Source organism: Symsagittifera roscoffensis, chromosome 2, assembly GCF_963678635.1.
Source record: "Symsagittifera roscoffensis chromosome 2, txSymRosc1.1, whole genome shotgun sequence".
In the NCBI taxonomy this organism is placed as follows: Eukaryota; Metazoa; Xenacoelomorpha; order Acoela; family Convolutidae; genus Symsagittifera; species Symsagittifera roscoffensis.
In genome coordinates, this window is record NC_087063.1 from 47,638,201 (window position 1) to 47,654,526 (window position 16,326).

General features: G+C 36.4%; 2 protein-coding genes across 2 annotated transcripts in view; both read left to right on the plus strand.

Annotated features, from left to right (window-relative positions):
* The window catches only part of LOC134838841 (RNA cytosine-C(5)-methyltransferase NSUN2-like), a 61,783-nt gene extending 51,896 nt beyond the window's left edge, over window positions 1-9,887 (plus strand). Inside the window, exons 4-8 of the mRNA XM_063854125.1 lie at window positions 1,077-1,476; window positions 1,716-1,888; window positions 2,524-2,700; window positions 8,839-9,000; window positions 9,359-9,887. Of these exons, the coding sequence (XP_063710195.1) occupies window positions 1,077-1,476; window positions 1,716-1,888; window positions 2,524-2,700; window positions 8,839-9,000; window positions 9,359-9,831 (1,385 nt within the window). The 3' untranslated portion in view covers window positions 9,832-9,887. The remainder of the gene's footprint in view (window positions 1-1,076; window positions 1,477-1,715; window positions 1,889-2,523; window positions 2,701-8,838; window positions 9,001-9,358) is intronic.
* A 121-nt stretch (window positions 9,888-10,008) lies between these two features.
* LOC134838842 (protein timeless homolog) lies at window positions 10,009-15,328 on the plus strand. Its single transcript, XM_063854126.1, has one exon. It carries the CDS (start codon window positions 10,038-10,040, stop codon window positions 15,213-15,215), a length of 5,178 nt encoding a protein of 1,725 aa, XP_063710196.1. The 5' UTR covers window positions 10,009-10,037; the 3' UTR covers window positions 15,216-15,328.
* Window positions 15,329-16,326: the final 998 nt, after the last annotated feature.

Below are 16,326 nucleotides of genomic sequence, written 5' to 3' on the forward strand. Positions count from 1 at the left end.
GCAGCCAGTATCTGATTTTTTAAGCAGAGGAAACTTCTCAACCAATCGATAGAGGCGAATCAGTTGACTCCTTCGTGTTCTGGCGCAAGTAATTTTGATTTTCTTCAAAACTTTTTGCAGCTCGTCGTCTGATTGAAACCGATCGCGTATTGAAAACATATACATTCCTTCAAGTGATTCACGTTGAGGTCTTTTAAATCTTCCGCAGTTGACGGAACAAGCTCAGGCTCCTCTTTTTCCTCCTCACCTCCGAACCCATTCGAACAGAGCTCCAGTCCTTTCTGCAGCTTTGTTAGCTAAAACCAAGTAAAAATTGATTGAGAAAAAAAACGAGGTGTCAGAGGCAACTGAAAAGAAAACATATATATACCGCTGAAGGCTCCGTGACCGCAAGTTCACGGTGTATGTCCACTTCTTAGGCATACAGCCGACACTTCTTCTTCGACCCTTCCGTCATTCCGCACAACAGCGTCTCTAGTTGCTCTGCCGAGCAACTTTCAACCACCTCCATCTCGTTGTCGGGCGTCGTTGTCTCTCCGTCATCTGCTTCTGCCATCAATTCATCCTCAATTTCGTCGACAATCAACCGGCTGTAATCCAGGCCTCAATCAATTCTTTCGGGTCCCCAGACATTTGTTGCATGAAACTCTTCAGGTTGAATCGGGCCATTTTTAGTGTAATTTTAAGAAATATTTTCAGGTGAAGTTTTGCTGAAAATGAGGTTAACTTGATTTTTTCAAGAGCGTAAATTTAAACAGAACTAGATGAAATTTTGTTGAAAAGTAGTGATGAGAAAAGTGCTGAGATAGAAAAAATGACTGAATTTTTTTAGGTGAGAACTGAGGTAGAGCTGAAGAGAATTACTGCCAATTGTAAAAACTGAACAGGGAAAAATGTTTTTTTTTGTCCAATTAGAATGACGAATTCACGATAGAATTAATTTTAAATTATTTTTTTTTCTAGAGAACACCGCACTGACAACCTGTAACCAATCTTAACACATAGGACCCTGGATTTGGGGTGTATCCGTGTATGTACTCTTCTAGCTTCAGTGGTTCAGTATTAGGATTTTTTAGCGGGTGGACGTCTCGTGTACTCAACATGCTCATTCAACCCTGTAGAAAATGAGGCCGTTATAAACTCAGCTCTTAACTTCTTCGGCTCAGATGTCATTCGGCTGGTCGATGTATCGCATGAACTGCCAGGTCTCATCAGAGACAAAGGAATCAAAACATGGTCTGTTTACTCGAATGAAACGACTTCGTTTGCGTCGTTTGCCCAATATAAAGACAGGAAAAGTGAGTTGCCAGATAATTTAAAGTTGCAGCCGACTCTGTTTCCATCAACGCCAGAAGTTGCAGATGAGTTCAGTTTGGAAAGATGCGTGAGGGTGTTGCCGTACAAGCAGAATTCGGGCGGTTTCTTTGTGGCTGTGATTGAGAAGTTGGTCAATTTTTCAAAGCGGAAGAGACTACAGTATGTTGAATTTCTAATCATTGGAACGATTTTTTTGCGAACTGGTTTTTAGTGAAAATGAAAGACTGTCTGGTTGAAATTGAAAAAGTCATGCCAAAATCTGCTGCAACCATGTCAAAATCAAAGAGATGAAACTCCATTAAACGACGTGAAAGAGAAAACATCCTTTGCTTTTTGGATTTGTCTTTTTCATATTCGAATTAAGGCGACATAAGTTTATACTTTTTGACGTGATTTAGAGAAGATTGGAAGGCAGCAGCCAATAAAATATACGAGCTTGATGAAAGTGGACAGGAATCTAATGGCATCAAAGAAGAAAAGGTAGAGGAAGACAATTTGGAATCATTCAGTGCAGACTCACTGTCATTTGAGAACTCCGCACCGCCTCCTGCGAAGCAAGCAAGATTCAAGGGTTAGTGTTTGCTCGAATATGGATAAGGTATAATAAAGTTTACCTTATTTGGTTATGGTCAGAAATTAAGCACGTGATCTATTAGCATGTCAACTGAATCTACTTTTTGCCATCGGAGGAGATGTGGTCCGGGTTTTTTCTAAATGTTAATCACAAGTAATTGAGATGACATTCAGCTAAATGTTTTCATTAGTTGCTACGTTCTTGTTTTTTTGTATCGAGTGAATGATCCTGTTGACTGTGGCTAAGCATACATCTTAGTACTTCAAGATAATAACAAAAGCTAATCAATTCACAGAACCATGCTTGACTCATTAAATAGAAAAAAAGGTCATGTCGGCGATAGTAGGTTCCTGCAAAGCTCTCTATGCGTTTTCACACTACGGCAATGACTACATATTGTTCTTTTCATTAAGGTTTTTTAAATATTGCATACCTTTTTTGCATAGTAAATAGCCTTTATGATCGCCTCTAAAATTTAGATCCGGTATTCGATCCCCGTTGTGGGAGAAAGATTTTTTGTTAAAGGACGTATTAATATAATCCTGCAACCTCATGACTTTAAACTTTGCGCCATTGTACATTTTCTGTAGCAATTTTTACTCATTTGTCATGATTACTGAGAAATTGTTTAGGGTTTAAGGAGGATCCCTTCGTGTATATGAGTGACATAGAGAGTGATGTCTGCGTAGCCTCACTGAAGAGTGACTTTGGTGTGAGTGACTCATTTCCCTTCCAGAATCTACTGAAAAGGAAGGACACTGAAGGAGGAAGGAAGGTATCTTACACCACCGACATTGTCCGAAGAATCAGTAAGTTACCACCACTTAACGATGTGGGAAAGGACTAAGGCGGAGATTGTTTTTTTTCAGCAGAATTTTAGCTACCCGAAGGAAAGATCGCATGAGGTCAAGCGTGATATTACGTTTACACTTGCGAAGTCCTAAGTCGCAAATATTGGTGCCATTTTTTGGGGCACTTTTACAGCTTATCGATAGCATGTTTTTGACATTCGAATAGTAATAAGTTTTAACCAGTTGATGAATTTTTAATTCATCAAATGAACCGAAAATAGCTAATTGTTTCAAACAATTTAACAATAATAAAAACTCGATTTCAAAAATTTTGTAACTCAATATATCTTGCAATGTTTTGAAAGGCATAATTTATACATGCTTTGCGATTTATTACATGCAAAATTGTGTCTTTTTGTATTTGGTGCTACTCATGACTTATGCTGCATGTATTTGCGGTATCGAATTGGCAATTTATTAGCATATGTAGCTTGGATTTTAGTGGCTAGTTTGCGGGGAGTTTAGGCATCCGTGGCTTAGTGGCCAGTGTGTGAGACTCAAAGTTGCAAGGTCGCAGATTCGAATCCTACACGTAGCCGAGTTTTTAATTACTCGAGGCTTATTTATACTATTTCTTATTCCACTTGATAGAGCTGCCTTTTGGTCTTGTTCTCGCAAGTGTTTGCAAAGCGCAGCTTCGCCTCTGTGTGGAAGCCTACCTTTGTAATTTGCTACACCCAGTTTCTTTTGAAAAAAGTTGTTACCTTTAATTAAGCAGCAACCGACTCTAAGACGACTAATACTTAAACTAGCACGCTTTAACGAGCGTTGTGGATTAATACGACTATCCTTTTTTTCCAAACAAATCCGCAAATATTGGTGCCCATTTTTGGGCATCTTTACGGCTTTTTATAGCATTTGCGTTAACATTCGATTTGTAATAATTTAACACAGTTGATGCCTTATTAATTCTTCAAATAAACCGAAAAAAGCTATTTGTTTCAGAAAAGTCCAAGTTGAGTTTATTTTTCCCGTTACATGTTCTTCACTTCTAATTGTGTGTCTATTGGCTATGTTATTATAATATCCAATAAATTTCTATGTTTTTTTCAAATTTTTTCTCATGAACTAATCGAAATTAGAATTGCATTTTACGTGGTTTTTGAAAGGAAATAAAATTTAATAGGTTTTTATATTTTGGTTAGTTTGGATAATAACTGAGTCGCAAGTAGTGAAAAGCTCATTGTCGCCCCTGTAATTACACTAACGATCTGCTCAGTGTATTATTACGAAAGTTCTTTTTTTCTAACCTAACTGGCAAATAAAAGTGTTCACTAGAAGTGTTTACTTTTTGAAATTTCACCGTAGCATTGGAAATTACAGAGCATCTGTTCTCTGATTTTATTTTAGCTAGTTTTTAGTGCCTATTAAGCTTCCGTGGCTGAGTGGTTGTTTTGTGAGACTCATAATCTCTAGTTCGCAGGTTCGAATTTCAGACGTAGCCGAATTTTTTTCTATTTCTGGGCTTGTTTGTACTTTTTCTTATTGCACTTTCTAGAGCTGCTTTTTGTCCCTAGTGTTTGCGAAGCTACGTTTTGGCTCGGCGTACATGCTTGAACTCATTGAAACTCGAAAACGAGTTATTTAGTCGGTTAGTCAAAAAAATTTTCAGCCACAATTTTGCATAAATATCTCGTCTATGGTTGAAATACTTTATGACGAATTTCGAAACAAAACGAGGATAGCCGGCTGCTGTGCAAGTAGCACAGAATGTTCCGACCACATTCTTAAAAACTACTCAAAAGGTTTTGTCTTCAATTAAGTGACAATTTAGTGTTTGATGAGAGAACGATACAAACGGGTAAAAATTTAGTGAATTTGGCATAATCGACAACAGTTGTATTCAAAAAATGAATAAAATGAAAAAAAAAATTAAACCAAATTTTTTATCCTAAAGGACCAATTATATAACGAACGTTAATCGATCGCGTTACGAACTCGAAATTAAGCAAAGTTTCCAATCAGTTTATTCGACAACAGGACAATGTTTTCGGAAATTTTCTAATATTGTTCGAAACACGGCTGAAAGAGCTTCAATTTGATATATGACTTGATCCATTCGATGATTATTTGTGGTTAATGTTTTTGCGTTAAAAACAAAAAATAGAATACAAAGCTCCTCATTTTCAATGTTCTGAACAAAAAATATGATCAATTTCAAGCTAGTGAAAGATATTCATAGTTCGTTGTCAAGCTTTAATAAATCTTTGATAAATCTAGTGGTCATTTGATATAATCCTACTTTGATCAAATATTCATGAAATTCCAAAAATTTAAAGGTAATGTATGCTTTTCTTCTGAATGAGAAAGCTGAAAAATGTTACCGTTTTTTTGGGGTCATTGATGTTTTTAAGTTTTGTGGTATTAGTGCTTATTGTCGGAGTCATCTGTTCTACCTACTTAAACAGCATCCGCTTTTCTTGCTTTCTGTCTTGTTCTGGTTTATAAGTTTGTCTACTGTCTTTGACACTTTTAATTTCAAGGCATGAGGAGAGCTTGCAGTTAGGAAGTGTGAATTTTTCATTAAAGTCTGTTAAGTTAGTCCCCCTCGTAACTTGGCGCCCGTTTCACTGCAATAAAACTTGACTAGCATAAAAGCTTGAAAACATCTTTGTATATCAAGTAGCATAAATTTGATGGCTTATTTGTCAAATACCTAAAAGCAATCCGTTCAGTTTGAAATTCCTGTTTTTCAGAAATCGACAATTGTAAGAAAACTTTGAAATTAGTGGCCGGGGTTCGATTGAAGAAACAACGGTTCATTTGAAAAACTGTTGTTAGTTCAGCCATCTATTAACTTTTGTTAGGTCAACATTTTGCTTAGGTCAGGATGTTTTAGAGCTCTGCCGATATTATAGAACAATCATTTTAGGAAGAAATCGGTTTCATTAATTTTTGGAAGGTTTTGGCCAAAAAGTAGCCGTTTTTTGTCACTTGGCAATTTTGGAATCTTTCCAAATCCGTGTAGTAACTTATGAACACAGCTTCTGTAGGCATGTTTTTGAAACAAAAAATTGCTTGACTGCTCAAATTTTGCATCATACGGAGCCACATAAATCCGTATCACAGGATACGTGCAAATGATGCTGATCAAATCATTTTCGAACACTTCAAGGACTCTCATTTTTCTTCGAAGCTGCCGTGTATCGTCCTCTCATTTCAAAGCTCGAATTAAATTTTTTACACTTAAAAGTTTGAAACTAATTCAAAAAGAAGCCAAAAATTAAACCACCAGAATTGACGAATAATTGCCGTGATGGAAATAAGAAAAAGACAGCGTGTCGACTAGCAAAAAATTAACGTGGGAGTGCAGTTAATGTTGTAAATTACTTTAAGTTAAGTTTCGAATAATTTCAATGAAATTAGCAGCTGTTACCTGAATCAATATAGCTTCTACTCAAAGTTATTATATCACAATCTAGTTTTCATTAGTTTTTGCACTGATTTTAAAAATTTTGAGCTTGTTTAGCTTAATGCTAGCTTTCATTTCAATTTTGATTTCAATTTAGTGGATTAACCCTTCTTCCTAGCCATAGAATACTTAGGATGTCAAGTTTTGTATAAAATAAAATGTATTTCGACCAGAACAAAAATTGAAGTTTTTGACGTGGTATGGCATTTTTGTGTTGTGAATTACTTAAACTTGCGTTTTGAATAATTTTTCTGTAAAAAACAGTTGTGCATAGAATCAACTTAAGATCTATTCATAGTTCTTTCATGAAAAATTTTGTTCGTTAGTGTGTCGACTAGCAAAAAAATCAACGCACATAATTTTTCAGGAAATAACTATGAGTATAGCCTAAGTTGATTCTATCCACAGCTAATACTTGGAAGAAAAATTATTGAAAGCGCAAAATACTGAAAACGCAAAGGTAAATGATGAACCAAAAAATTCCCATACCAAGGCAAAAGCTTTCGTTTTGCTGTGATCAAAATATATTCAATACAAAATTTGATCTCATAATTAATTCATGGCTAGGAAGAAGGGTTTTTCCACTTAATTCAAATCAAAATTGAAAGCAATGTATCAAAGTTGGTAGCTAGCATAAAGCTAGACAAGCATATAATTTTTGAATTTCAAAAAGCGTAAAAGAATGATTTGATCAGCATCATCTGCACGTATCCAGATGATATGGATTTATTTGACGCCGGTATTCGGTTGATGCAAAATTTGACCAGTCTACATGAAATTGGAAATATATCTTTGAAGCTACATTTCCATATTTCTGAAAGCAACACTGATCTATAAATCGGCATGCGAATAAAACATATTTTCGAATCGGATGATTTTCCAAATGAACAAATCAATAATTTATAGAAATAAGTTTCAATTTTGGTCGAAATGTTTTGTATATCGACTCAAATCCGAATGATGAAAACGGGACTGACGAGGATGCTTTGGAGCATGAATAAATTATTTGGACCATAAAGAAAACAGAAACTGAAGCGGTGCTAAAATCTTCTGCTATTAATGAAGTCCAAACAAAATAATGCATGCACATGGAAATAGTATTTGTTATGTGATCAAAGCCTCGAACGTCTGTATGTTCAAATAACCGACATAAACGAATGGCAGAAAAATTTAAAGGAAACTGAAATTGAGGCAAAGGAATCGATTGAGGCTTTACTCAAAATTTTACCTGTATATGAAAATATAGCATGAAAATATATATTATATTTTCATGCCAGTCGAAACAGCTTGCGTTTTTGAAACTTTCATAATTTTTTAGCTTTATGCTAGCTTTCAGTTTTGATTTAGTATTTTCAATTTTGATTTTAATTAAGTGGAACAACCTTCTCTTCTTAGCCATATGTTAACTATTAGATCAAATTTTATAATTGTAATTCGATCTCAGCAAAATAAAGTTTATGACTTAGGTAAGAGAATTTATTGGTTCATTATCTAATATACCGTTTTCAGTAATTTGGGCTTACGATGATTTTTCTTATAGTAATAGCTGTGGATTGAATCAACTGAGGCTATACTCTTACTTATTTCTTGAAAAAGTACGTTCGTCCAAATTTTTTCGCTAGTAGACGCACGCACTGTCTTCACTTTTTTTTCGTCGAGTGCTTTTCGTTTATTTATCAGAAGATAGTTTCTTCTTATCAAATTGAAATTTTAACGGATTAGCTTTTGATTTCTTTTTGAGATAGTTTCAATTTCTTTTACTTATTTGAAGTTAAATAAATTTCACTGTCATTTAAGAAATTAGATGGCGCAAAAAATAACGTAAAACATGATTGAACTTCTGTTTGAAATCTGGGTTTCATTTGTTCAACTTCAAACTAAATGTAAAACTTAACTCGTTGGTGCAGTTTTCTTAAATTGGGTGAATTTTCGTCACATATTGAAAGCGTGTCAACGATTAAAAGTTTCTCGTAATCAAACAGTTGTATAGTGAGTTTTTAAGAGTCGATGAGTGTAGTGAAGACTCTTAATTGGTCGTGCTCTTGAAGTTTTGTTATTAGGGAAAGTCTTAAAATTTGCTCAGGCTCAACTTTTTTTTTCGGTTTGATGTATGATTTCTTTATAAGTTCTGTACATTTTATTTTGTTCAATAGGAAGCCAAACTCCACTATCGAACAGCAAAAGTGTGAAGGTCACGATAAACTTGATCGACTTCTAGTTTCGAATGTTGAAGTTAATTTTCAGATTTCTCAGCGGAATAAAAAGTTACCTCTTGATCTAGTTTTCTCAATTTTGGGTTATATTAATCAAAAAAGTTGAATCATAAAATTTTGTAGAAATTCAAAGAACTTTAAACGCATCTTTGTTTTTCGTTTGAAAGTTGAGTTTTTCAAAAAATTTGTCAGTTTTTCTTTTGTTTCTTGCGTTCCTTGACTCTTATCCAACTGTCTGTTCGCTGTTTCTGTTTTCTTACGTTCATTGGCTCTTCTCCAACTGTCTGTTGGCTATGTTTTCTGTAAAATGTCTCAAAAATTTAAATGGCGCGCAAATTAGGCTATCTGACAAGAAAAGGCAGTAGCTCTTGATATTTTTGCGCTTTCTTTGAAGTCGCATGGACGCTTTTCTAAGTGATTGTTGGCTAAATTGCAATAAATGTGTCATCATGCAGCTTTTTTCTGTTTCAGTTTCGGCCAACGATAACTCTAAACTGAAGGTGATCCATGCAGGTGCACTGGTGTTGGAGAAGCGTCTCTCGGAGGAGAGTGATATCAACTACAGGATTGTACAGGACGGTCTCGCTCTTATGCTGGACCATGTCACGAAACGGTGTCTGCATGTATCCAGAGGTTAATCAAAATCAATTGCTGAAATCAATCAATGAATGATGCTCGTAATTTTGTTTTCCTTGATGATAGTCGATTTAAATTGCAGTTTACTTAATCTGTTTTAATCTACTTCCTGGGTCTCAGTTTCCAACTATTTTCACAATAAAAGGATTTTGAGGTTTTTTGGGGGGTTTGGTGTGCCCTCTTTGCCTTCTCAATTTTTAAAATGGCCCTCGTTGCCGTTGTCTAAACACAATTGAGTGGTGGGTGTTGTCAGTGAGAGGGCACGAGAGAATCCTCCAATTGTCAAACGGGTTCTTTTCTCGATAAGGACTCACTAACAGAATTCTTTATCTTGATGTTCTGCTTATGTATTTAGACGACGTCACCAAAGTATTGGTGCAAGATTCAGTTTCTTTCCGTAACTTCAGCGACAAAACACAAGCTGCAATAGCGAAGATTGGCAATGGGTGTATTATAATAAAGTTTTCACCCGAAGATGAACCGAAGTTAGACGAAGATGAAAACAAGTGTATGATGCAGTCATTTGCATTCTGTGCTTGGAAGGGTCGCTATACTGTAAGAGCGTACGTCAAAGCATGCGAGAAAGAACACTTCTTGAGACTAGCTGGTAGATCCCACGAAGAAGTTAAAGCCATGCCTGAAAAAGTAGGGGAAACACTTCAAGAAGATAAACAGAGGAAATTAGACGGTGAAGTTAACGAAGAAAACACAGTTGTGATAGATGTTAGAGTTGAGGATGAAACATTGACTGAGCAGGAATTAGTAAACGAAACCTCGCAATTGATGAATGATGATTTAACTAGCACTTCTACGACAACTTCCAGTTGATAGTTTGAAAATGGGAAATATTGATTTTTTTCATGGAATTTCATATTCTTATTTCAGTTGTTTTTGTTTCCTTGAGCATTCTAAAAAGACTTCTCATGCTAATTTTATTTGAATTGAAAATATCTAGTTTTAATTTCATTTAACGGATTTTTCAGTAATTGGCGTCTTTTCAGATTGATGATATCGTAATAATTTGAGTGAAGGTCATGGATTTCGCAGAGGCCAGACTCCATGCATGCTGCTCCTCTCTCGGTTTTTTTGACGAGGCGGAAGGTGTTTACACGAAAGAACCAGATTGCGAACTAAGTGTAAAAGAACTAATTCGAACTCTGAAACGGGAGGATGATACACGACAGGTTCGAAGAAAAGTGGGGTTCCTAAAAGTGTTCGAGAATGATTTGATCAGCATCATCTGCACGTATCCAGATGATACGGATTTATTTGACGCCGTTATTCGGTTGATGCAAAATTTGAGCAGTCCAGCGATTTTGTGTTTCGGAAACATGCCTACAGAAGCCTTGTTCAGAAGTTACTACATGGAGTTGGAACGATATCTCAGAAGCTATAAATCCGCATTTGTGAATGAAACACTGATCTATAACATCGGCATGCGAATAAAACATATTTTGGAATCGGATGATTCTGAAGATGAAGAAAATCAGTTACTGATAGAAAGAATTTTGATTTTGTTTCGAAATGTTTTGCATATCGACTCAAATCCGAATGATGAGAACCGGACTGACGACGATGCCTCTGTGCATGATCAAGTTATTTGGACCATGAAGAAAACAGGAGTTGAAGCGGTGCTCAAATATTTGGCTATTAATGAAGACCAATCAAAATGGTGCATGCACGTGTTGGAAATATTATTTCACATGTTACGTGATCAAAGCCCCGAACTTCTCGCATCTACTCCGTCTGTTCAAATATCCGACTTAAACGAATGGCAGAAAAGTCAAAAGGAAGCTGAAATTGAGGCGAAGGAATTGTGTGCTCTTTTGTTGAAAGAAAAAGAGCAGAGAAAATGTAGAGCAACTGTAAGTAGTACGAGGCATTCAAGATTCGGCGGGTCATACTATGTTCAAAATTTGAAAGCTTTGAACCCTAGTAACAAGTTGATATTTCACGGATCACAAACGAAAGCAAATTATATCTCTTTTGATGACTTGAAAACTGGCAAGCGGAAACCCAAAAGGTTACTGCCAGTTGGTGACCGCGGGGTTCCACGAAGGTCGACAAAGGTCATTCGGCAGTTTCTGAAAGAGTTCGTGAACGAATTATTAGAGCATGCGTTTAACAATTTAATGCACGCGGCTAGCGATGCAATCAGACGTGAAAAAATTCAGTACAATGATGAGTCATACTTTTTGTGGTCGATGGGATTTTTCCTGGAGTTCAACAGGTGTTATAAGTTCAGGCCTGAACTAATTTCAGAAGTGTTGTCATCACAGATTTTCAACTTCATTCATCTAAAAATGGGAGAATATTACGAAATGATGTTGCAAGAAAAGAAAACTAAGTTTGTTGCAATTTCATGGGCTGAAAGAATGCACCTTGCTCTGAAAACTTTTGGAGAGCTGTTGAAATCGTGCGAGAAAATGGGAAACCACAAGGAAAAGGAAATAGTTAGATCTGCCGATATTTTGAAGCGGAATTTATTCTACAACAGTGAATATCGTGATCTCTTCATCAGCTTCATGCAAAGGTTCGACCAAACCAAAATGAGTAAAAGTTATTTGAAAGATTTAGTTGAAACGAATCACGTGTTTCTCAAAATGTTAGAAGATTTTACGTCGAAGAAAAAACTAATTGTAAAGAAAAAGGGAGGCAAAAAGAAGAAAAAGAAACCTGATCAACGGAATGCCCTACCAACAAAATCAGGAGCGAAAAGTGGGAAAAATGTAGTTTCGAACGAAGAAGCCAAAGAACGTAAACGACAAGCCGAATTGGAAAAGAAAGAAAGTCTTTGGGACAATATTGCCCCTAGTTTATGTGGAATTTTTCAGGGTAGAATTACACCAGCTGAGCAAACTATGATTCCGTTTGACCCTCTGAGCGATATTTCGTTAGATGACCAAAAGCAAATAGCGGTTGCTAGGATCCAAAGATCGCTCCAGAGCGTTGATAAAGTTGAGTCTTCTGACGATTCAGAGAAACCAGAAACGGAATGTATTCAAACTGTCACCGCTGGTAAAATAATTGAGCTTTTGAGGGAGTGCAGGAAAGTTTGGGTCGAAGGTGACATTTTTGGAGCTGTCGATGCCTCAATGGAAGATGAATTTGAAATTTTGAGGTCAATTCATTTTGCGGACAAGATCGACATTTCTTCCTTCAAAAGCAGTCTGGGTCAATTTAAAGATTTTGAAGACGAGTCAAGAATCCCTGACTTTGAGGATAATGTGAAGAAGCTAACTGAGTTGGACGGTGTTTCAGAAGGTGAAGATGAGAATACACGTGTTGATAACAACGAAGCGCTTCATGAAGAACTCTTAGACGGCGGCCTTTTATCGGATACCAGTTCTGAAGATGATGAAATGCGAAAATTAGACGCTAATGAAGCCTATTTTGATTTCAACTCGCATTTGCAACAGTATGCAAAACACGACGTTGTCCGATGTTACTCTTATTTATTGCAGTTTTTTAGAACGAATTTTTCTCAGACTAATAAAAGCGTGCTGAAAATGTTGCACAGAATAGCATGTGATTTAAGTATGCCAGGGTTATTGTTCCAAGCATCGTTATTTACCACTTTACGCGACATCTTGAGAGAAGCCTCAATACGAACGCTAAAGCACAAACTGGCTCTCGATCCAGTAATGAAAGAGTTAGTAACGTTTGGGAAATATTTGATCAAGCAGTTTGTACGCGCTGCTCAAAATAATAAAAACGTTTATATGGAACTTATTTTCTGGAAAGATACGTCAGTAGCTTGTGAAATTATTGATGGGTACGGTACTTACGTTAATCATGGTCGAAGCGATAATTTCCGAATGGTCTTCACAGAAGAAAATAACGAAGAGCTGAGACGCTTGTTTAAAGAGTACCAAGAAAGCGAACAAAACGAAGCACAAGGTGGCGTTGTTGAATACATTATGGCTAATTTCTCTCGTGAGCTAAACAAACCGAAAGTAGTGGCAAATCAGCTCAAATCTTTAGAACTTGTCGAAGATCTGAATGATTTGCGAATGGTATCAGGACGTGAAAATTTAGGCGTATGGCGACCAGAGCATGAAACTGAACTTAGATTTTTGTGGGAACAGTTTTGCGAAAGTGAGGATCCGTTATCGGAAATTTACAGTGCAATGGTTCACAAGAAGCCGAAAGTTCGAATAATTCAGAAGCTACTTTCGATGGGGTTGGCTCAAAGCAAGAATGAAATAATTAAGCCGGATGTTTGGCCCGAAACTGTAATCGAAGAACTGAAAACCTTGTTTGAAACTCATAAAGGTTCTCCCGATTTACTGCGCGAAATTTTGGACAAGCTCTCGACGCCTAAGTCGAGAAAACAGATAGCAAATAAACTAGTTGATTTGAAGCTGGTCGAAAGTATTGCAGAGTTGAGAACGCAAAAATCTTCCGGATCTGGAGCAACTGGTCCTAGAAAGTCTGGCAAACAAGCCAAGATTTGGGACGAAGAAGAAATTATGGAATTGCAAGAGCTCTACGGAAAATATAGAAAACTGAAATTGATTTTGGAGCACAAAACATTTGAAGCTTCGAGAAAGGAAGTCATCGAAAAAACGAAGGATCTCAATCTGGATTATAAGGCGTCAGGTGTAGGTAGCAAGAAGAAAGGAAAAGGATTAAACTTCTTGGAAGCTAACGATTTACTTGAACAGGACGATTTTGACATTGAAGAGCAATTAGTGAAACAAGGATCAGCCAAAAAGAAACCCAAATCTGGAAATTTCAGAAGTAAATCAAAGCACGAGTTTGTAGAGCAAGCTCTTCCAAATGGAGATCTATCAGCAAAATCAAAAGCACAGGTTTCAAGCTTAACGAATTGTATTTTGAGGAAAGATGGCGGCTATTACAAAGACTCGTTAACTTGGTTAATAAATAGTCTAAAAAGTTCTGCAGAAGTAAAAAAGGATCTGGAAAATGATAGTGACCCAGACGAAGATGACAACAGTGGCATGGTTTCGTTTCCTTTGGTGCCAAATGGCGATGTCGTGGAAAAGGCTCTGGTGGATTGTGGAAATGAGTTCAACAGGATTCTGAAGTTGTTAGGAATGTGTCAGCCTACAAGTATGGGCGATGAAGGCACTGAAATCTTCTGGAGAGTACCACATTACCTCTCATCAGAGGCTCTTACGAAAAAAATAGATGTCTTGCAACATGCGCTTCAGAGATCCTCAAATGACGACAGTGAAGACGGCGCTGAGAAGAATGATGGAAATGAAAACGAGTCGGATGAAGATCAAATATCAGCTGAAAGCATAGGAAAAACTAAGCTGAACTCTCAGAATCAGGATGAAGAATATTCGGAAGCATCTGATGACGATGGATCAGATGATGGTGGCGATGACGATGACAAAAGAGGCTACAGAAGTTCTGAAGATGAAGAAAAAATAGCTCAAAAAAGAAAAGAACAGTTGGAGGCTCTGAAACGAAAAGCAGAAGAAAGAAGGAAAAAGGAAATGAAATCGCAAAGTATCTCTCAAGAGAATAATTTTAAAGGGGGTCATGCTCAAGATGCCAGTTCTCCAGAGGATGATTTTCAAAACGATAAAACAGAAAACGATGTTGATGATAATGTTGATGAAAACGCCAAGGTTCCGATTGAAAGTAGCGACGACAATGATGAAGACCCTATAAAAAATCTGACAATAGATGAAAGAAAATCTGAAAGCGACAGTGATGACGAACCTGTGGCGAATTTAAAATCTCAGAAGAAAAATAAAATAAAGAAGGTACCCAGCAGTTCGAAAAGTAGTGCTCGAAAAAGAAGAAAAATTGAACCAGAAGCAAATATTGGTGGCGATGCTAGTTCTGAATCTGATGTCGAGTCTTTTGAGACCAAGGAAAACGCTTCTAAAAAGCCATATAATCACTTCAAAAGCGGCGGTCGATCAAGATTGCAGCGAATTGACTTCAGCGACAGTGATTCTGATAATAACGTTGATAATGTAAAGCGGAACGAAAATGAAGAGAGCTCAGAGGATGAAAATGGAAATCGGGAAAGTGATAGAAAGAAATTTAAAAAACCTGATAGAGGAGCCTTAGACTCGGATAGCCCAGAAGAAGTTGATGATGCGTTGGCAACAAATGAAGTAAATAGTATTCGTGATGTGACAAATGTATCAGATTTTGCTTCCGAGGCATCGGTTTCAAGAAAAAGAAAGCGAGTTGCTGCTATCTCAAGTTCAGATGACGAGAATTAATATAAGAACTGAAATGGAGTTTTTGTGTTTTTATTTACTGTGTAGTTGTTTGTGTAGATGGTTAGGTTGTTTTTGCATTTTGAATATTTGCTTCAATTAATTTTTCATTTTTCCTTTTCATTTGATTACGACAAAACCAATGAAACAAAGGAAATAAAATGTATACAGTAAAAGATCATTGAATTTATCTAAAAAACTTTCCAGGGAGGATTTCTAGAGGAATAATTCAGATGAAATTTTTTGAAAAAGGTTGTTAGCCCGATGTCTGTGAGCGTCCGGCGCATGCCTTCTCCAAGTTGAGGGAATGTCGCGACCTCAATTGACCAAAGCCACGTGTGTATTGAGGTCAGGGATGTCGTCTTCATTCGGTACAGCTTGAAGCTGTTCAATAACCTGATTTGGAATCGGCGCTTTTTCTATTTGGTTTTCTATTTGGTTTATTACTGTTTTCTTTTTGTATCTCAGCTGTTTTTAGCTATATTTAACGGAATTTTCTTGCAACCTGAAATTACTCTAAAGGATTAAAACATAAATGAAACGGTTCGTTTCGTTTGTTATTTATCACTCTTGCGATAACCAAGGGTATTGCAATCGGGTATTAGACTTTTTCCCCGTAAAGAAAGTGGACAACTTCTAGACGATTTTCACTTCTTGGGATTTTTGAAAACTCAAAAGTACTATCCGTCAGCTAGTAATTAGTTTAAGCCCGTTTCAGGTTGTAATTATCTTTTCAAAAAATATATTTTTTTTTTGGGTTCCTGGTTTTCGTCCTAGTTTTTATTGGTTCAATTTCCGTTTTTTGTAAACGCCCTTTTTTATCTGGTAGGTTTTTTATTTATAAATTTTTAAAGCATCGATTTTGTTCAAATTTAAACATTTTTTAGCTGAACTGAAACTTCACACATTTTTAAATTAACCATGTCTCATATAGAGTTATCTTATATAGAGTTTTTAAATTATACAAACTGTTTTCCGTAATTTTGAGGACAAAATAGATCCATTGGGAATTATGTCAATTCGGATGGGTCATAAAAACTTTCAGGTTAAATGAAATTTTTTTGACAAGTTTTTTTTTCCGCTTAACAGGTTTCGACCCAAATTTTGTCGCCTT

Excerpts from the sequence above, each read along its gene's own strand:
- LOC134838842 (XM_063854126.1), top strand. The coding sequence starts at position 10,038 with ATGGATTTCGCAGAGGCCAGACTCCATGCATGCTGCTCCTCTCTCGGT.